The 21,914-nt window shown below is 43.8% G+C and overlaps 1 protein-coding gene across 1 annotated transcript in view; it reads left to right on the top strand.

Moving 5' to 3' along the window:
• rnf123 (ring finger protein 123) overlaps positions 1 to 21,914 on the top strand; it is a 410,214-nt gene that overhangs the window by 97,493 nt on the left and 290,807 nt on the right. Inside the window, exons 15-17 of the mRNA XM_072280728.1 lie at positions 11,218 to 11,335; positions 11,465 to 11,555; positions 18,544 to 18,605. Of these exons, the coding sequence (XP_072136829.1) occupies positions 11,218 to 11,335; positions 11,465 to 11,555; positions 18,544 to 18,605 (271 nt within the window). The remainder of the gene's footprint in view (positions 1 to 11,217; positions 11,336 to 11,464; positions 11,556 to 18,543; positions 18,606 to 21,914) is intronic.

Raw genomic sequence — 21,914 nt, 5'->3', positions numbered from 1 at the left:
CTCTCAATACTTTCTTTTTCATTCATGTGCCATTTCTTTACCCTCTCTGACTGTATGGTTAGGCACAGCTCAATGACTCCACTGTTGCAATAATTTCAGGTCGGAGAAAGGAGAAACACAGGAGGTAGATTGGCTGGCTGAGTTGTGTTGCAGCAACAACCTCGCACTCAACGTCAGCGAGATCAAGGAATTGATTGTGGATTTCAAGAAGGAGAAGTTGGACGAACACACACCAATCCTCATTGAGGGTGAGCAACTTCAAGTTTCTGTGTATCAGCATCTCAGAGGATCTGTCTTTGGCCAACACATTGATACAGTTATGAAGAAGGCATGCCAGTGGCTCTACTTCATTAGGAGTTTGAGGAGATTCGGTATGTTACCAAACACTCCTGCAAATTTCTGTAGATATATGGTGGAGAGCATTCTGTCTGGTTGCATCATAATCTGATATGGACCCTGCAGTGCACAGGAGCGCAGGAGGTTGCCGAGGATTGTGGACTCAGCCAACTCCATCATGGACACAACCCTCCCCACCATCGAGGACATCTTCAAGAGGCAGTGCCTCAATGAGGTGGCATCTATCATGAAAGACCCTTAACATCTAGGACATATCCTCTTCATATTACTAGCAGGAGATACAAGAGCCCAAAGACTTAAACTGTGGCCAGTCCAGTTGAATGGCTGGTCAATGGCAGACTTCCAGTCTATTGCTGGGGTCTCAACAATGGCACTGAATCTCAAGAGTAGATGGTAGCTTCTAAGTTAAGATGGATATTGTCTAGAACTTAAATGGTCTTCCTCTGTAACTTACTACATATCAGCCTGTGCTTTAGTGTTGCCTAGAATCTAGATCATGCTGTATGGCTACACATACTAAGAAAGTTTAGTGTATGAGTAGTGCGTAGCAGTCTAGCGGTTAGCGCAATACTATTACAGCTTGGGGCATTGGAGTTCAGAGCTCAGTCCCAGCCTCCTTCATAAGGAGCCTCTGTATGTCCTCCCTGTGGAATGTGTGGGTGTTGTCTGCTTGTTCCAGTTTCCTCCCACAGTCCAGTGATGAATCGGGTAGGTTAATTGGTCATTGTAAATTGTCCTGTGATTAGGTTAGGGTTAATTGGGGGGTTGCTGGCGGTGTGGCTTGACGGGTCGGAAGGTCTTATTCCACGCTGTATCCCTATATAAATAAGTAAATAAAATTTAACATTGTGCAACCAACAAACATCCCCATTTTTAACGTTGTGATAGAAGTAAGGTCATGGCTAAGAAATTATTTCCAAAACCATATTGTAGCCAAACATTCGTACATCAACCAATCTTAGAGTTTTTCAAGCAAATTAACAGGAAAGTGGTTGAAGGCAAAGTAGTGGACGTCGTCTACGTGGACTTCAGTTCGACATTTGACAAGGTCCCACATGGGAGGCTGGTCAGAAAGGTTCAGGATGAGGTAGTAAATTGGATTAGACATTGACTTTGTGCGAGAAGCCAGAGAGTAGTGGTGAGGCCTTACCTGGAGTACTGTGAACAGTTTTGGGCCCCTTGTTTAAGAAAGGATGTGCTGACATTTGAGAGGGTTCAGAGAAAGATTCTGGAAATGAAAGGTTTATCACATGAGCAACGATTGAAGGCTCTGGGCTTGTCATCGCTGGAATTTAGAAGAATGAGGGGTGATCTCATTGAAAGCTATCAAATGTCGGAAGGCTTAGATAGAGAGAATGTGAAAAGGATGCTTACTTTGGTGGGGGAGTCTAGGACCAGAGCTCACACCCTCAAAATAGAGGGACGTCCATTTAGAATAGAGATGAGAGGGAATTTCTTTAGACAGAATCTGTGGAATTCGTTGCCACGTGCGGCTGTGGAGGCTGGGCCACTGGGTGCAATTAAGGTGGAGGTTGGTAGGTTCATGATCAGTCAGGGCATGAAAATTTATTGGGAGAAGGCAGGAGAATGGGGTTGAGAGGAAAATGGATCAGCCATGATGAAATGGCAGAGCAGATTAGATGAGTCAATGGTCTAATTCGGCTGATTTGTCTTATGGTGTCATAGAAATATTAGGAACTGCACTCAGACACGGAGGGGATTGCTTCAACCAATCTTTAATTGTGATACTACGGGGAACTTTTCCCTAAGAGCGGAGTATCAGAGTTCCAAAAACAGCTTCAAGTACGGCTTCCTTTATCCAGTTGAGTACATATCAGTAAGCACTACAAGCAGGAGGTATCTGTTAGTCATCAGCTGTTCACACACTCATGATCACTGCACATTCCATTGATGAGGCAGTGGGATGCAGGCCTTGAGGTTTAAGTCAAAAGAGGAGGACAACACTCACATTCAGTTCTGATACATGACCTTTGTGTGGATACACAATACATTCTGTTGCCCTTTAATCATGATAAGAAGCCGCTCTAGCAGAAGTATGCTGATGTGTGATAAAGAATTACAAAAACAGGGACAGACTGGTGCATTCGGTTCCGCCCCACTCTCGCCTTTCACAGGCTTCAGGCATTTATTCTACTTAGTCCATTTTAACCCTTTGATGCTCGAAAATTCCTCCACATATGGTCTTATTTTTATTCCTGCCTTCTTTATAAATTCTGATGCTCTTACAAATCAAGAATTTCTTCACCTCCACATTAAATATACCCAATGACTTGGCCTGCATAGCAATCTGTATAAACGAATTCCACACATCCACCCTACTATGCCGAAAGGGGTTTCCTTCTATTCTGAGGCTGTGCCCTCAGGGCCTAGACTCTCCCATTATTGGAAACATCTTGGCCATGTCTGCTCTGTGTTACCCTTTCAATATTCACTAAGTTTCAGTGAAATGCCCCTCATTCTTCTAAACTCCAATGGGTACATGCCCAGAGTTATCAAACGCTCCTCACAGGTTAAACCTTTTATTTCTGGGATCACTCCCCTAAGCCTCCTCTGACCCTCTGCAATGCCAGCACATCGTTTCTTAGATATGAGGCCTGTAACTGCTCACAATGCATGAAATCCATTCTGAACAAATTTGTCATGATAGTGGTGAGTATCATGCTACTGCAGTGTCAACAACTTGGGTTCAGTTCTTGCTAGTGTCTGTAAGGAGTTTGTACGCTGTACCCATAACCAGTTGTATTTTCCCCAGGTGCTCCGCGCTTTCTTCCCACATTCCAAAGACATACAATTCAGGAGGTTAGTTGGTCACGTGAGTGCAATTGGGCAACACAGACTCTTGCGTTCATAAAATCATAAGACATGGGGCAGAATTCGGCTATTCAGCCCATGGAGTCTGCTCCACCATTTCATCATGGATGATCTCGGATCCCACTCAACTCCATGCACCTACCTTTTCCCCAGATCTTTTGATGCCCTGACCGATCAGGAAATTTTCAACTTCCACCTTAAATATATCCATGCACTTGGCCTCCACCACAGTCTGTGGCAGAGCATTCCACAGATTGATTATTCTCTGGCCAAAGAAATTCCTCTTTGCTTTCATTCAAAAGATACCCTGAAGGTTAACCTCCAGGTTGAGTCGGTGGTGAAGAAGGCGAATGCAATGTTGGCATTCGTTTCTAGAGGTATAGAATATAAAAGCAGGGATGTGATGTTGGGGTTCTATAAAACACTCGTGAGACCACACTTGGAATATTGTGTACAGTTTTGGGCTCGTAATTTTAGAAAGGATATACTGACATTGGAGAGGGTTCAGAGAAGATTCACGAGAATGATTCCAGGAATGAAAGGGTAACCATTTGAGAAACGTCTGGCAGCTCTTGGGCTGTATTCCCTGGAGTTCAAGAGAATGAGGGGGGGATCTCATAGAAACACTCCAAATGTTAAAAGGCTTGAACAGATTAGATATGACTAAGTTATTTCCCATGGTAGGGGAGTCTAGGACAAGAGGGCACGACTTCAGGATTAAAGGATGTCCATTTAGAACAGAGATGTGTTGAAATTACTTTAGTCAGAGGGTGGTAAATCTGTGGAATTTGTTGCCACGAGCGGCTGTGGAGGCCAAATCATTGGGTGCATTTAAGACAGAAATAGATAGGTTCTTTATTAGCCAGGGCATCAAAGGGTATGGGGAGAAGGCAGGGGAGTGGGGATGACTGGAAGAATTGGATCAGTCCATGATTGAATATTGGAGCAGACTCAATGGGCCGAATCGCCTACTTCTGCTCCTATATCTTATGGTCTTAAGAAATCAATGGGGCAAAAGTGATTCATAAATGAGCATTCACTACAGATAGTTGCAAAAATGGTGACGATAAACAATGACAAATTAGAAGACAGCTATTTAAAGTTTGTACTAAACATAGCAGAGAGTCAAACAAGCACGTAATGCATTTGCCAACAAATGAATCTAGGAAAATGCTTAATGTTGCATCATCTTCACATTCAAGATGCAGAGTTCTTGGAGATGGCAGTGAGCTCTATAAATCAAGTTCAGTCATCATTGCTGGTGGCAAGGAATTGCTTTCCCTTAAACCTCTTCATGCAGTTTGTTCTTAAGGGTATTACTGTTTGCACTGCATGTGAATTCAGCTGCCTCCACAAGATCAGGCTCGGAGATGGACCAATTCTTCCCTGAACACAGCATGTAGAATCATACTGTTTTTAGAATTTTTTTTTGCCCCCTCCCATAAAAAACACTTATTTGAGAGAGAACTTTTTAGGTGAACTGCAATCAGCGCGAGACATCATTTGTTGTTGACGCAGCATGAGGTGCTTTTTTTTAACTCTTCTTTCAGCAGGCTGTAATTGTGGGCAGGCCATTATGTGAGTGGATAGTGTTAGTGATTTAGCTGTGGCTCAACAGACTTAGGCGAGAACAAGCTTGGGCAAGCACAGGCAAAGGTTAAATAAGCTTCTGCGAAGTTTTTTTTGTTAGTACGTAGCTAGTGTACTGAGAATGGAGGTAGTGGTATGTTTTTTGTGTGAAATGTGGGAACTCTGGGAGGACACAACTTCAGGGTTGAAGGACGTCCATTCAGAACAGAGTTGCGGAGAAATTACTTTAGTCAGAGGGTGGTAAATCTGTGGAATTTGTTTCCATGAGCGGCTGTGGAGGCCAAGTCATTGAGTACACTTAAAGCAGAGATAGATATGTTCTTGATTAGCCAGGGCATCAAAGGGTATGGGGTGAAGTTAGGGGAGTGGGGATGATTGTGATCGCGGGGCCATCGCAGCAGGAGGAGGAGCGAGGGGCTTGGGAGAGCGCTGAGTGCTGGGAAGCAGCTGAGGAGCTAAGGTGAGTGCGCTTTAAAAGAAGCGTGGAGGGCAACTGAAGGGTTAAACAGTGTTGATTAGTTGATTAGAGGGAGTAAGTACTTGATAACTGGCAGGGACAAATAAAAGGAGGGGTAACTGAAGAGGAGCTCAGGGTCGGAGTGGAGCTTTGAGGCTTTGGCGAGCTGAGGATGAGCTTGCTCCCATTGAGGTAAGGCTGGGTAAATTCCTTTAATTAATTTAATTACCTTAGGAGTAGGTAATGGAGGCAGCAGTTAGGGCAGTCGAGTACTCTGTATGCAGTATGTGGGAAGTCAGGGTCAGCACAATTGTCCCTGATGACTACATCTGTAAAAGATGCATCCAGCTGCAGCTCCTGACAAACTGAGTTAGGGAACTGGAGCTGGATGAACTTCGGATCATTTGTGAGGCAAAGGCAGAAATAGGAGTTTCAGGGAGACAGTCACCCCTAAAAGTCAGGAGACAGGTAGCTAGGTGACTGTCAGGAGAGGGAAGGGGATTAGACAGAAAGAACCGAGCACCCCTGTGGCCATTCTCATTAACAATAAGTATACTGTTTTAGATACTGTTGGTGGGGATGACATACCAGGGACAAGTTGTAGTGATTGCGTCTCTGGCACTGACCTCAGCTCAGAAAGGAAGGAGGGAAAAGAGGAGAGCAGTAGTGATAGGGGATTTGATAGTTAGGGGAACAGATAAAAGGTTCTGTGGGAGAGATCGAGAATCCCGGATGGTCTGTTGCACTCCTGGTGCCAGGGTCCGCGATATCTTGGATCGAGTTCTTGGTATTCTCAAGAGGGAGGGTGAGCAGCCAGATGTCGTAGTCCATGTAAGGACCAATAATGTGGATAGGAAGGAGGAGGAGGTCCTGCAAAAAGAGTTTAGGGAGTTAGGTGCAAAGTTGAAGGACAGGACCTCCAGGGTTGCGATCTCAGGATTGCTACCCATGCCACGTGCTAGTAAGGCTAGAAATAGGAAGATAAGGAGTTGGCTAAGGAGATGGTGCAGGAGGGAGGGCTTCATGTTTCTGGACAATTGGGCTTCCTTCCAGGGAAGGTGGGACCTGTTCCAATGGGACGGTTTGCACCTGGACTGGATGGGGACTAACATCCTTGCAGGTAGTTTTGCTAGTGCTGCTCCGGGGGGTTTAAACTAGATTTGCAGGGGGAGGGGAACCAGAGTGTTAGAGCAGATAGTGAGGTGGAGGAGGATAAAGGTCATGCGAGGACTGCATGTATAGACAGAAATCAAAGGTTTGTATGTGATAAAAATGTTCTTAAGTGCATCTATTTCAATGCAATGAGTATTGTAGATAAGGCAGATGAGTTTAAGGCGTGGATTGGCACGTGGGATTACGACATTATTGCTATTAGTGAGACTTGGTTGCAGGAAGGGCAGGACTGGCAGTTTAATATTCTGGGGTTCCGTTGTTTCAGATGTGATAGAGGGGGTGGGATGAAAGGGGGAGGAGTGGCATTACTAGTCAGGGAAAATATCACAGCTGTGTATAGACAGGACAGCCCTGAGGGCTTGTCTACAGAGGCCGTATGGGTGGAGCTGAGGAATGGGAAAGGTGTGACCACGCTAATAAGATTGTATTATAGACCACCTAGTAGTCAGAATTGGAGGAGCAAATCTGTAGAGAGATAGCAGACTGATGTAAGAAACAGAAAGTTGTAATAGTAGGAGATTTTAACTTTCCACATATTGACTGGGACTCCCACAGTGTGAAAGAGCTAGATGGCTTGGAGATTGTCAAATGTATTCAGGAATGTTTTCTAAATCAATATATAGAGGTACCAACGAGAGAGGATGCACTACTTGATCTCCTATTAGGAAACCAGACAGGTCAGATGACAGAAGTATGTGTAGGTGAACATTTTGGGTCCAGTGACCATAATGTCATTAGTTTCAAGTTAACTATGGATAAGGATAGGTCTGGTCCTCGAGTTGAGGTTCTAAATTGGAGAAGGACCAATTTTGTGGAAATGAGAAGGGATCTAGGAAGAGTGGATTGGGTAAGTTGTTTTCTGGCAGGGATGTGTTCAGTAAGTGGAAGGCATTCAAAGGTGAAATTTTGAGAGTGCAGAGTTTGCATGTTCCTGCCAGGATTAAAGGCAAAATTAACAGGCATAGGGAACCTTGGTTTTCAAGGGATATTGGCAATCTGGTTAAGAAAAAGAGGGAGGTGTATAGCAGGTATAGGCAACAAGGAACAAATGAGGTACTTGAAGAGTATAGAAAATGTAAGAAGATACTAAAGAAGGAAGTCAGGAAGGCAAAAAGAAGACATGAGGTTGCTTTGGCAGATAATGTGAAGGTAAACCCAAAGGGTTTCTACAAGTATATTAAAAGGATAGTAAGGGACAAAATTGGTCCCCTAGAAGATCAAAGTGTGGGGAGCCTCGCGAGATGGGGGAGATCTTAAACAGTTTTTTTGCATCAGTATTTACTCAGGAAATTGGCATATCGTATATGGAAGGAAGGGAAACAAGCAGTAGTGTCATGGAACATATAGAGATTAAAGAGGAGGAGATGATTGCTGCCTTACAGCGAATAAAGGTAGATAAATCCCCTGGGCCTGACATGATATTTCCTCGGACCTTGAGAGAGACTAGTGTAGAAATTGCAGGGGCCCCAGCAGAAATATTTAAAACGTCCTTAGCCATGGGTGTGGTGCAGGAGGATTGGAGGGTAGCTCGTGTTGCTCCGTTGTTTAAAAAAGGCTCCAAAATTAAACCAGGTAATTACCAGCCGGTAAGCCTGGCATCAGTAGTAGGTAAATTATTGGAAGATGTTCTGAGAGATCAGATATACAAGTATTTGGACAGCCAAGGGCTGATTAAGGATAGTTAGCATGGCTTTGTGAGTGGTAGATCATGTTTAACGAATCTTGTAGAGTTTTTCGAGGAGGTAACCAAGAAAGTAGATGAAGGAAAGGCTGTGGATGCTGTCTAAATGGACTTTAGTAAGGCCTTTGACAAAGTCCCACATGGGAGGTTAGTTCAGAAGGTTCAGACACTAGGTATCCATGGAGAGGTTGTAAACTGGATTTGAAATTGGCTGTGTGGGAGAAGACAGAGAGTGGTAGTGGATGATTGCTTCTCAGACTGGAGGCCTGTGACTAGTGGTGTGCCTCAGGGATCTGTGTTGAGACCATTGTTTGTTGTCAATATCAATGATCTAGATGATAATGTGGTAAATTGGATCTGCAAGTTTGCTGATGACACTAAGATTGGAGGCGTTGTGGACAGCGAGGAAGGCTTTCAAAGCTTGCAGAGGGCTTTGGACCAACTGGAAAAATGGGCCAGCAAATAGCAGATGGAATTTAATGCAGACAAATGTGAGGCATTGCATTTTGGAAGGACAAATCAAGGTACGACATAAACAGTAAATGGTAGGGCACCGAGGAGTGCGGAGGAACAAGGGGATCTGGGAGTTCAGATACATAATTCCCTGAAAGTGGTGTCACAGGTAGACAGGGTTGTAAAGAAGGCTTTTGGCATCCTGGTATTCATAAATCAAAGTATTGAGTATAAGAGGGGATGTTATGGTGAGGTTGTATAAGACATTGGTGAAGCCAAATTTGGAGTATTGTGTGCAGTTCTGGTCACCTAACTATAGGAAGGATATCAGTAAGATTGAAAGAGTGCAGAGGAGATTTACTAGGATGTTGCCGGGTCTTCAGGAGTTGAGTTACAGGGAAAGATTGAACAGGTTAAGACTTTATTCCTTGGAGCGTAGAAGAATGAGGGGGAGATTTGATAGAGCTTTACAAAATTATGAGGGGTGTAGACAGAGTAAATGTGAATAGGCTCTTTCCACTTAGATTAGGAGAGATAAATATGAGAGGACATGGCTTTAGGGTGAAAGGGGAAAGGTTTAGGGGGAACATCGGGGGAACTTCTTCACTCAGAGAGTGGTGGGAGTGTGAAACGAGCTGCCATCTGATATGGTAAATGCGAGCTCGCTCTTAAGGTTTAAGAATAAATTGGATAGATACATGGATGGGAGAGGTCTGGAGGGTTATGGACTGGGTGCAGGTCAATGGGACTAGTGGAATAAAGTTTCAGCACAGACTAGAAAGGCCAAATGGCCTGTTTTCTGTGCTGTAGTGTTCTATAGTTCTATGGACTGGAAGAATTGGATCAGCCCATGATTGAATGGCAGAGCAGACTTGATGGGCTAAATAGCCTACTTCTGCTCCTATATCTTATGGTCTTATGATTTTCCAAATCCCCTTGCATATTGAAGTCCCCCATTACAATTGTATCATTACTCATTACATGCCTTTTGCAGCTCCCTTTGCAATCTCAACCACACATCTTGACTACTATTTGGAGGCCTATATATGATTCCCATAACTTTTATTTTACCCTTGCAGTTTCTTAACTCCACCCGCAAAGGTTCAACATTCTCTGACCCTATGTCACCTCTTTCTAAAGATGTAATTCCATCTCTTACCAACAGAGCCACACCATTGCCTCTGCCTTCCTTCCTGCCTGTCCTTTCTATCCAAAGTATATCCTTTGAGGTTAAACTCCTAACTATGGCCTTCTTTCAGCCATGACTCAGTGTCAATATCTAATTGTGCCAGGAGTTCGTCCATCTTATTCCAAGTACTATGCACATTTAAATACAGCACCTTTGCCCTTTTGAATTTTGCCTCTGTGGTACAATTTAACTCTTTGCTCTGTGTGCATTTGTATCCAATCATTGGCTTGTCAGAGGGGTTGGTTACCATGCTGTATCTAGAAATGAAAGTAAATAAAATTATGAAGCCTCAACATGACAGCATTGTTTTTATAGTCTAGTCCTTTTGAAATGAAGATTAACATTGCACCTTACTACTAGTTCAGCCTGTTAGGTTAACCTTTCAGGAATCCTGCACTAGGACTCTCAAGTCCCTTTGCATTTCTGATTTCTGAATTTGGTTCCAATTTAGAAAACAGTCTACACCTTTATTCCTTCTACCAAAGTGCATGACTATACACTTCCCTACAATGGATTCCATCTGCCAATTCTTTGCTCATTGTCTGAATCTACACAAGTCCTTCTGCGACTTCCTGCCTCCTCAACATGACCTGACCCGCCAACTATTTTTATGTCATCCACAAACTTGACCACAAAGCCATCAATTCATTCATCCGGCACACATCAAAGTTGCTGGTGAACGCAGCAGGCCAGGCAGCATCTCTAGGAAGAGGTACAGTCGACATTTCGGGCCGAGACCCTTCGTCAAGACTAACTGAAAGAAGAGCTAGTAAGAAATTTGAAAGTGGGAGGGGGAGTGCTTGAAATTCTAGCATCTGCAGATTTCCTCCTGTTTGCGTTTTTAAATTTATTCATCCAGATCATTAATCTTCTATGAGAAAAGTAGCGGATCTAACACCAACCCCTGTGGAATGCCACTAGACACTGGCAGCCAACTAGAAACGCCAATTCTCTATCCATTCTAGTGTTTTTCCAGTAATATGATGGATTCTTGTTTGGCAGTCTCATGTGTGGTACCTTGTCAAAGGCCTTCTGAAAATCCAAGTAAACAACATTAAATAACTTTCCTTTGTCTTTTGGAGTTGGACAAACAGTTGTGTGGCTACTCTGGATTTAGAAATGCTCTAGACTCTTGTCATTCTTCACTGTCTGTTTGCTGTGATGTAATGTTCGGCAACAGATGAATTCCCCACTGGAAAATGCTTCCCTAGTAAGTTCTAGCTGAGTAGCAGAACTGAGGTCAAGTGCTCTTTTTGTGTGTGTTTTTCTTTTTAAAGATTGCCCTTGTGCTTTCTACCTTGTCTCTAAAAACCTGACAAGACTGCAATGTTCTTTCCCTTTTTTCTGCTTTAGATGAGTGAAATAAATTAGGAAAATTTTGGGGTATTGGAGTTGGAGATATTGTTGTAAACAATAGGGAAGATGGTTGTTTGAGAATTTTTTAAGTAATAATCGTTGTCCTAATGATCCTTAACTTGAAACTACATTTGATGTGCTTCGATCAGTTGTGTTTTTTTATATTAAAACCCCTCTTCGAGTGGAAGAAGCAGGATTAGAGGAGCTCATTCCCACTACCTGGTGGCCAACCAGATTTGATAAAGAGGTAGGATCCTTTGTTTAACCTTCATGCTTTTTGTAAATGAGCAAGCATATGTGTGGGAGAAGTTGGGGACAGCAGAAATTTCCAAATAATTTTATCATTTTAACAGAAGCCGGATTTATTTCACTTCAGGGCAAGGAGATAAAGGAAGAAAGTGCTGAGGAGCGATTGAGACGACGAGCTTATGAGCGTGGTTGTCAGCGATTGAAGAAGCGGATTGAAGGTAAACACTTACGGGCTGAAGGATTCTGATGGCTGGTGTTGAGCCTACTTTGGGGATCAGCTATACTGGATTGGGTGTTGTGTATTGGACCAGAGGTGATTAGGGTAAAAGAGCCTTTAGGGGGCAGTGATCACAATATGAAACTTGAAATAGGGAGAAAGTAAAGTCTGATTTAGCAGTATTTCAGTGGAGTAAAGGAAACTACAGTGGTATGAGAGAGGAGTTGGCCAAAGGAAATTGGAAGGAGCTGTGGTCAGGGATGACAGCAGGGCAGCAATGGTGTGAGTTTCTGGGAAAAATGAGGAAGGTGCAGGATAGATGTGTTCCAAAAATGAAGAAATACTCAAAATGGCAAAATAGTACAACTATGACTGACAAGGGAAGTCAAAGCAGAAGAGAGGGCATACAACAAAGCAAAATTTAGCAGGAAGATAGAGGTTTTAGAAGCTTTTAAAAACCTACAGAGAACAACTAAAGAAACCATTAGGAGTGAAAAGATGAAATATGAAAGCAAGCTACTAAACAATATCAAAGTGAATAGTAAAAGCTTTTTCAGACATGTAAAAATACTTGAGAAATACTTCTGAGAGACGAGAGTGGATGTAGGACGGCTAGAGAAAAGGACAGAGAAATAATAATGGGGCACAAGGAGATGGCAGAGGAACTAAATGAATATTTTGCATTATTCTTCACTGTGGAAGACACGAGCAGTGTGCCAGATGTTGAAGGGTGTGAAGGAAGAGAAGTGAGTGCAGTTACTATTACGAGGGAGAACGTGCTCAAAAAGCTGTAAGACCTAAGTCATAGTCATACTTTATTGATCCAGGGGGAAATTGGTTTTCATTACAGTTGCACCATAAATAATAAATAGTAATAGAACCATAAATAGTTAAATAGTAATATGTAATTTATGCCAGTAAATTATGAAATAAATCCAGGACCAGTCTATTGGCTCAGGGTGTCTGGTCCTCCAAGGGAGGAGTTGTAAAGATTGATGGCCACAGGCAGGAATGACTTCCTATGACGCTCTGTGTTGCATCTTGGTGGAATGAGTCTCTGGCTGAATGTACTCCTGTGCCCACCCAGTACATTATGTAGTGGATGGGAGACATTGACCAAGATGGCATGCAACTTGGACAGCATCCTGTTTTCAGACACCACCGTCAGAGAGTCCAGTTCCATCCCCACAACATCACTGGCCTTACGAATGAGTTTGTTGATTCTGTTGGTGTCTGCTACCCTCAGCCTGCTGCCCCAGCACACAACAGCAAACATGATAGCACTGGCCACCACAGACTCGTAGAACATCCTCAGCATCGTCCGGCAGATGTTAAAGGACCTCATTCTCCTCAGGAAATAGAGACGGCTCTGCCCCTTCTTGCAGACAGCCTCAGTGTTCTTTGACCAGTCCAGTTTATTGTCAATTTGTATCCCCAGGTATTTGTAACCCTCCACCATGTCTACCCTGACCCCCGGATGGAAACAGGGGTCACCGGAACCTTAGCTCTCCTCAGGTCTACCACCAGCTCCTTAGTCTTTTTCACATTAAGCTGCAGATAATTCTGCTCACGCCATGTGACAAAGTTTCCTACCGTAGCCCTGTACTCAGCCTCATCTGCCTTGCTGATGCATCCAACTATGGCAGAGTCATCGGAAAACTTCTGAAGATGACAAGACTCTGTGCAGTAGTTGAAGTCCAAGGTGTAAATGGTGAAGAGAAAGGGAGACAAGACAGTCCCCTGTGGAGCCCCAGTGCTGCTGATCACTCTGTCGGATACCCAGTGTTGCAAGCACACGTACTGTGGTCTGCCAGTCAGCTAATCAAGAATCCATGATACCAGGGAAGCATCCACCTGCATCGCTGTCAGCTTCTCCCCCAGCAGAGCAGGGTGGATGGTGTTGAACGCACTGGAGAAGTCAAAAAACATGACCCTCACAGTGCTCGCTGGCTTGTCCAGGTGGGCGTAGACACGTTTCAGCAGGTAGACGATGGCATCCTCAACTCCTAGTCAGGGCTGGTAGGCAAACTGGAGGGGATCGAAGTGTGGCCTGACCATAGGCCGGAGCAGCTCCAGAACAAGTCTCTCCAGGGTCCTCATGATGTGGGAGGTCAATGCCACCGGTCTGCAGTCATTGAGGCCGCTGGGGCGTGGCGTCTTTGGCACAGGGACGAGGCAGGACGTCTTCCACAGTACAGGAACCCTCTGGAGCCTCAGGCTCAAGTTGAATACATGGCGAAGTACTCCACATAGCTGAGGGTCACAGGCTTTAAGCACCCTGGTACTGACACCATCCAGTCCTGCAGCCTTGCTGGGGTTGAGACGTTTCAACTGTCTTCTCACCTGTTCAGCTGTGAAGCTCACCATGGTGGTTTCGTGTGGGGAAGGGGTATAGTCATGAGAGCAGGGTGGGGGACTGTGAGGAGGGGTAGGAGGGGAGAATGGAATATGTGTTGGTTGGGGGCCGACAACAGATGGCTCATGTGAGGGATGGGCAGGGGCCACAATGTCAAATCTGTTAAAGAACAGGTTAAGTTCATTGGCCCTGTCCACACTGCCTTCCGCTCCTCTGTTGCTAGTTTGCCAGAACCCAGTGATGGTCCTCATCCCCCTCTAGACCTCTCTCATGTTGTTCTGCTTGAGTTTCCACTCAGGCTTCTTCCTGTACCTGTCTTTAGCCTCCCTGATCCTGGCTTTCAGGTCCCTCTGTATTGCCCTCAGCTCCTCCCTATTTCCATCTCTAAATGCCCTCTTTTTAGCGTTTAGGATGTCCTTAATATCCTTTGTCATCCATGGCTTGTTATTTGAATACCAGAGGATAGTTCTTGTCAGAACATTGCAGTCCACACAGAAGTTGATGCAATCAGTGATGCACTCTGTGAGCCCATCAATATCGTCTCCATGTGGATCACGGAGTGCCTGCCAGTCTGTCACCTCAACACAACCCTGGAGCACCTCATAACCCTCCTCCGACCATTTTCTCACTGTCCTCGAGGTTGCAGGTTTACTCTTCACCAGAGGCACATAGCAGGGTTTTAGATGCACCAGGATGTGATCTGACCTTCCCAGTGGGGGGGAAGGGAGAGGAGCTGTATACATCCTTAACGTTAGCATACATCAAATCCAGAGTCCTCTCCCCTCTGGTTGTACAGCTCACATACTGCGTACATAAGTCAGCCGGACTAGATGAACTGCACTCTTGGGTTCTGAAGGAGGTAGCGGTAGAGATTGTGGAGACATTAATAATGTTCTTTCAAAAATCATTTGGAGCCAGGAGGTGACAATGACTGTGAGCTCAGCCTTTCTGTCTGTACAAACGCATGGATTAACTGCATTTTGCAGCTCATTTACTGAGGTTTGGATAACCTTGGTTTTGGAAGGTGGTTGCTGTAGATTGTCTTCAGTACTGCTAGAATATTGGAGGCAAAGCAAAACACTGCAGCAAAAAGATTAAGTTGCAATGCAGCAATGACGGAGCCTTGTATGGTATCAGTTTTCACTGAGAGTAGTTCAGTTGTAGACCTGTTTGTAAATATTACAGTCTCTCCTGATTCATGGACTCAAAGGCTTTGGTGAGCTTGAAAGAGATCATGGTGGTGATTCCTATATTCTAAAGAGTTGTTGTTCAATGAAAATCATGTCCACTGAACCTGTCGATGGATAGAACTCACATGGTGTAGTTATTCAGCCACTAAGGCAGGAAGATTTATAAGGACCCTGGGGATGACTTTGCTGCGGCAGATAGCAGGGAGACCTCACTTTAGTTACAACAGCCTGATATTTTCTTGCTTGAAGGTGATCATGATTACACCTTTGCTAAGGTTTCCTGGTATGCATCCCTTGTCCTAGACGTAACTGATGATTTGTGAGTGGAGCTTCTCACCTCTGAGAATGTTGCTTTGGGATGGAGTTAAGAGCACTCACTTCAAGGACAGGGGATCCTGAGGTCTTCAAAATGTTCTTTCCAGCATTTGTTAACTGCCTTACTGTTCCTGATCAGTTCACCTCTGCTCTCGTATCTTGGTCGGGTAGGGCCTTGAGTGTTGGGTTTATAGATTGCTGTTGCAGCTCTGAAAACTCATGTTTGTCATTAGCCTTCCCTATTTCCTTGACAGAATGTCTGTCCCTTCCAACTTCTACATTTTCATATTATTTATATTTTCTCGGGTTATGGAAAGATATCATTCAGACTATTGTCTCAATGTTAGTCTCAAAGCCTCCCTATCAGTCTCATTCCCCCTCTTCCCTTTAACCTATTGTTTCATGTATGACCATCAACTAGACTAGACTGAACTCCTGCCTTAGCAAGGATCTGGACCCATTACAATTTGCCTATCGCCACGATAGGTCAATGGCAGATGCAATCTCCATGGCTCTTCACACGGCTTTAGACCACCTGGACAATACAAACACCTATGTCAGGATGCTGTTCATCGACTATAGCTCAGTATTTAATACCATGATTTCCACAATCCTGATTGAGAAGTTGCAGAACCTGGGCCTCTGTACCTCCCTCTGCAATTGGATCCTTGACTTCCTAACCAGAAGACCACAATCTGTGCGGATTGGTGATAACATATCCTCCTCGCTGATGATCAACACTGGTGCACCTCAGGAGTATATGCTTAGCCCACTGCTTACTCTCTATATACCCATAAGTGTGTGGCTAGGCATAACTCAAATACTATCTGTAATCTTGCTGATGGTACAACCATTGTTTGTAGAATCTCAGATGGTGACGAGAGGGTACACAGGAGTGAGATATGCCAACTAGTGGAGTGGAGTCACAGTTACAACTTGGCATTCAACATCAGTAAGACGAAAGAGCTGATTGTGGATTTCAGGAAGGGTAAGACAAAGGAACACATGCTGATCCTCATAGAGGGATCAGAAGTGCAGAGAGTGAGCAGATTCAAGTTCCTGGGTGTCAAGATCTCTGAGGACCTAATTTGGATACTAGTGAGGGACAGATCCATGGACACTGGAGATTGATGAGGGACAGATCCAACAACAATGGATATTGACGAGGGATAGATCCAACGGCAATGGATATTGGTGAGGGATAGATCCAACAACAATGGATATTGGTGAGGGATAAATCCAACGACAATGGATATTGCTGAGGGATAGATCCATGGATACTGGAGATTGGTGAGGGATAGATCCAACGACAAAGGATATTGGTGAGGGATAGATCCAACGACAATGGAGATTGGTGAGGGATAGATCCATGGACACTGGAGATTGGTGAAGGATAGATCCAACGACAATGGTTATTGGTGAGGGATAGATCCAACGACAATGGATATTGGTGAGGGATAGATCCAATGACACTGGATATTGGTGAGGCACAGATCCAGTGACAATGGATGTTGGTGAACCACAGTTACATTGGCACTGGCGATTGGTTAAGTTCAGTTTGTCAGGCACTGGTTATTGGTAAAGTGCAGTTCCAGTGTGTTCCATTTATATTGGATATGGAGAGAATAAGAATCTGGATTATTATAATGTGAAATTTGTTGTTTTGTGATAGTAGTATAGTGCAAAGATATACATTTCTAAATAAACAGAGTGAAATAAAGGAATGATGAAATAGTGTTTTGGGGCTCATGGACCATTCAGATACAGGGAGTGAGGTCTCCCTGCTATCTGTCAGGTATCTGGAGGCACCAGAGAACGCAGATGCTGGAATCTGGAGTTAAACACAATCTGCTGGAAGAACCCTGCAGGTTAAGCAGCGTCTGTTGGGTGGTGGGGGGAAGGAGTTGTTGATATTTCATTCCCCTTCCTCAGGACTGAGGGTGGAGAGGTGAAATGGCCAGCATGGAGAAGGGAAGAGGAGCGGTGGCTGGTAAACTGAGGAGTGCTATAGATGACAGGCAGGTTGTGCCAGGTAGCGGAGTGGAGTTTGGAGACCATGACATGTGGGTGTTGATGGAGGCAGACAAAGACAGAGAAAAAAGGTTGAGATGCAGTGGGAGCAAGTGTGGGGAGAGGAATGTGAAGATAGGAGATAGCTGCTGGAGAGAGATAAGCAAGAATGCAAAGGGCTACCAGTGTTGGACTCTTAAAGCAAGGAGGTGATGATGAAAATCATTAATGGAGAAGTGAATGGCAGGTGGATCCAAAACCAAATAGGGGAGGGAGTCTGGTGGGGTAAAACCATGAGGGGATTGGGGAAAAAGGTAGGTGATGGAGAGTTGTAGAGGTGGTGTGAAAGATTTGAGGGAAAGGGGGCAAAATGCGGAGGACTGAAGGAAGATCAGAAGGAGAATGGGGGAAGGGAGGATGGAAATAACCCACAGAAATCCCAGTATCCATGCTATTGGGATGTAGAGTATGAGGAGCTTTTCCTCAGTGCCGCTTGCACTGGCTGTTGGTGATGGACAGCTTCACAAAGGTTGATAACTGATAAGATACAAATCTACTGCCACTGATCAGTCTGATCTTTAACTCGGGAATGGTTTCTTCTTTAGGATTCTGCTACAAAAAAATGGTGATAAAGTTCTATTTGGGTGAATGTCACACAGAGGCTTTTCCCTGAGTAACATGCATGAAATGCTGGAGAAACTCAGCAGATCAGGCAGCATCTATGGAAAGAATTGAACAGTCAGTGTTTTGGTAGAGACCCTTCATCAGTCCTGGTGGTTCTGCCTGACCTGCTGAGTTCCTTCAGCGTTTTGTATGTGTACCTCAAGATTTCCAGCATTTGTAAAACCTCTTGTATTTATGAGATGCCTTTCCTGGCTCACTCTATACCTGTTTCTGTGCCCATTTTTGCCCTGGCTGGTATATAGTTGAAACAGTCAGGCCTTGTACCTTACAATGGACAATGTCATCAGTCAGCTGATGCCCTTTTGATAGAAGTTTAATGTTGTGCAGTTTGTTGTGAAATGCTGTGAGAATGCAATTGAAGGATTAGTGTGAAATATAGAACTACATTGTGGTGGGCAGAAATCACCGATAATCTGCAATGTTTTGTTTTGTAGTTGTGGAAGAACTACAGATTCAAATACTGAAATTACTTCTCAACAACAGAGACAGGGGAGTGGTGAGTAAACCTACAGGAAGAGCTTACACTACTGACTACTATCTACATTCTTGATTAAGCTATCACTGCTGAGGTCTTATTTTAAGTGCAAAATTGTACTTCCCATATTACAGTTTCAGATACACTATGAACTGTCTAGAACTCACGGCATGCTTCCACATTCTTGTACCAAACTTTGTGCCCAGTATCTATATTTATGTCTGGATCTCACTCTCTGCAGCGCTTCAAAAGGTGATGCCTCAAAAATGTGCCATCCATCATTAAGGACCCCCATCACCTAAGACATCTGTCTTCTTACTATAACCATCAGAAAGGAGGGACAGGAGCCTGAAGACAGAAATGCACACACCATTTTAGAAACGGTTTCTTTTCTTTCCCCTCCCCCCTGCCATTTCTGAACTGATAATCAACCAACCCATGAACGTTACCTCACTACTTTTGCTCTTTTTACACTACTTATTAATTTTTTAATATATTTCTTATTGTAACTTATAGTTTTTATTGTATTGCACTGGACTGCTGCCGCAAAACAACAAATTCCGAGACATGTATCAGTTATATTAATCTGATTCAGATTCTATATTTCTGTGTAGAACACAACGCCTGGTCTGTAAATTCCTTTCTGAAACTCACTGCACTGTTTTTATATTGGTGTGTAGAACAAGCCAATCACTGTCAGTACTATATTTGGAGTCCACTGTACTATCTCTATTCTTTCTAAGCACAACTGCAGACTCTTTGCATGCATGATATTTTTCTTCCCTCTCCCCTTTTATAATATACAGATTTCTTCTGTCTCCTCCCAAATAACACCTGCTTTAGACACAGCTTAGGTAATGCGCTAGCTTTCATAGCTTTCTTTTAGCCGGCACCACCACTTACATCATTTCATCTCTCTAGACTGCTGACCTATTGGACACCTTCCTGCCTCTCCCCAATTTCTGTCAACTTAAAACTTCTTTTTTTTAACTAAATACACCCAATTTTGATGGAAGGTAATTGACTTGAAAAGTTAACTGTTTCTTTCTGATTGGTGCTACCTGAGCTGCTCAGTATTTCCAGCAGCTTCTGCTTTTATATCCCATTTCAGTAAACATACATCAGTGATGTACCTACTGTAGATATAGTGGAAGTAAAAGCGGGACTGTAGACAATTCCTACTCTTAAGTGCATATAATTTCAGATTCATTTCCAGCTCCTGCTGCAAACTCAAACTGGAACTGATTACTCTTGATTCTGTTCATTCTTTTCCCATTTTTCTCCATCCCCACCCCTGAAGGAGAGAGGATATTTTTGGCACTGCATCTTGCCATAGTTATTGGTCAATTGTTGCCTTGTGCTGTATTTACTCTGAACATGCTGTGGTGAGGATGGTAGATTTTGGTTCAGTACTTTGCATCTTATTATTGCTTTCTAAGTGTTATGTGCTTTGTTACAGGTTAATGTTCTTTACGTTATGAATGTTCTTCTCTGAGTGTGCCCTGTGTTTGAGCTAGGATGGCCAGTATTCTCTGATTTAAATAAGCTGTGTTGATGGTTTGTTTACTCGTTTTTTGTTGATGCTCCTCACTAGTTTGTGATGAAGTGTTGCACGTTCATCACATTTTTATTTTTGGTACTTGGTTTTGCACTGTGGCACTTAAACCGACAGCTAAACTGCCTTTGTGTCTGTAAAATTCTGCAATGTGTTCTAGAGGCCCAAGTTGAACTTCACTTTGCAGCAGGAAAAGCATTGGGTGATGTGAATCGGATTCAGAATCAAGTTTATTATCACTGACATATGTCGTAAATTTTGTTGCTTTGTGGCAGCTGTATAGTGGAAGAGATAAAAGCTACTCTATGTTTCAATAAGAAATATAAAATAAAAGCAGTGCAAAGAGGGAGCAAAATAGTAAGGTAAGAGGGCAAAGCAGTGAGGTCACTTTCCAGTGAGCTGCTTTATGAATATATTTTTAAAGGAAGAGGAAAATTTATTAATGGGTTTGATTGAGTGGGAGGACAAACATTATTAACCCTGGGGATCTCCTATCTACTGCTACCAACCTCATAGTTCCCTCCCCCCGCACCTCCTACACAAGATTCACAAACCTACCTGTCCAGGTAGACCCATCATTTCTGCTTGTTCCTGTCGCACTGATCTCAAATCTGTACACCCTGACTCAGTTTTATCCCCCTGGTTCAGTCCCTTTGTACCTACATCTGTCTCACTTCACACGCTCTTGATCTTTTCAATGATTTTAAGCTCCCTGGCCCCGAGCATCTGATTTTTGTTATGGATGTCCAGTTCCTGTGAACCTCCATCCCCCACCAGAACATAAGAACATAAGAAATCGGATCAGGAGTAAGCCACCTGGCCCATCAAGCCGGCCCTGCCATTCAATAAGATCATGGCTGATCTGTCTGTAAACTCAGCTCCATCTACCTGCCTTTTCACCTAACCCTTAATTCCCTAACTATGTAAAAACCTATCTGTTTCTTAAATATATTTAGTGAGGAAGCCTCAGCTGCTTCCCTGGGCAGAGAATTCCACAGATTTACCACTCTCTGGGAAAAGCAGTTTCTCCTCATCTCCGTCCTAGATCTTCTCCTCTGAATCTTGAGGCTATGTCCCCTAGTTCTAGTCTCACCTACTAATGGAAACAACTTTCCTACTTCTATCTTATCTATCCCTTTCAAAAATTTGTATGCTTTTATAAGATCCCCTCTCATTCTTCTGAACTCCAGAGAGTATAGTCCCAGGAGACTCAATCTCTCCTCATAGGTTAACCCCTTCATCCCTGGTATCAACCTGGTGAACCTCCTCTGCACTGCCTCCAAAGCCAGTATATTAGATTAGATTAGATTATGAGGACAAGCAGTCCTCTTTTATTGTCATTTAGTAATGCATGCATTAAGAAATGATACAATGTTCCTCCAGAATGATATTACAGAAACACAAGACAAACCAAGACTAAAAAAACTGACAAAAACCACATAATTATAACATATAGTTACAACAGTACAAAGCAATACCATAATTTGATAAAGAACAGACCATGGGCACGGTTTAAAAAAAAAGTCTCAAAATCTCTTGGAAGTCCCATTATCTCACGCAGATGGTAGAAGGGAGAAACTCTCCCTGCCATGAACCTCCAGCGCCGCAAACTTGCCAATGCAGCACCCTGGAAGCACCCGACCGCAGCCGACTCTTGAGTCCGTCCGAAAATTTCGAGCCTCCGACACCAAGCACCTTTTTTGCTGAGCGCTTCGACCCCGGCCCCGGCAATAGGCAAAGCCGAGGATTCAGGGCCTTCCCCTCCGGAGATTCTC

Source organism: Mobula birostris, chromosome 16 (assembly GCF_030028105.1).
Source record: "Mobula birostris isolate sMobBir1 chromosome 16, sMobBir1.hap1, whole genome shotgun sequence".
Classification (NCBI taxonomy): Eukaryota; Metazoa; Chordata; class Chondrichthyes; order Myliobatiformes; family Myliobatidae; genus Mobula; species Mobula birostris.
Note: the sequence above shows the minus strand (reverse complement) of the source record. Positions and strands in the feature narration are given on the sequence as shown.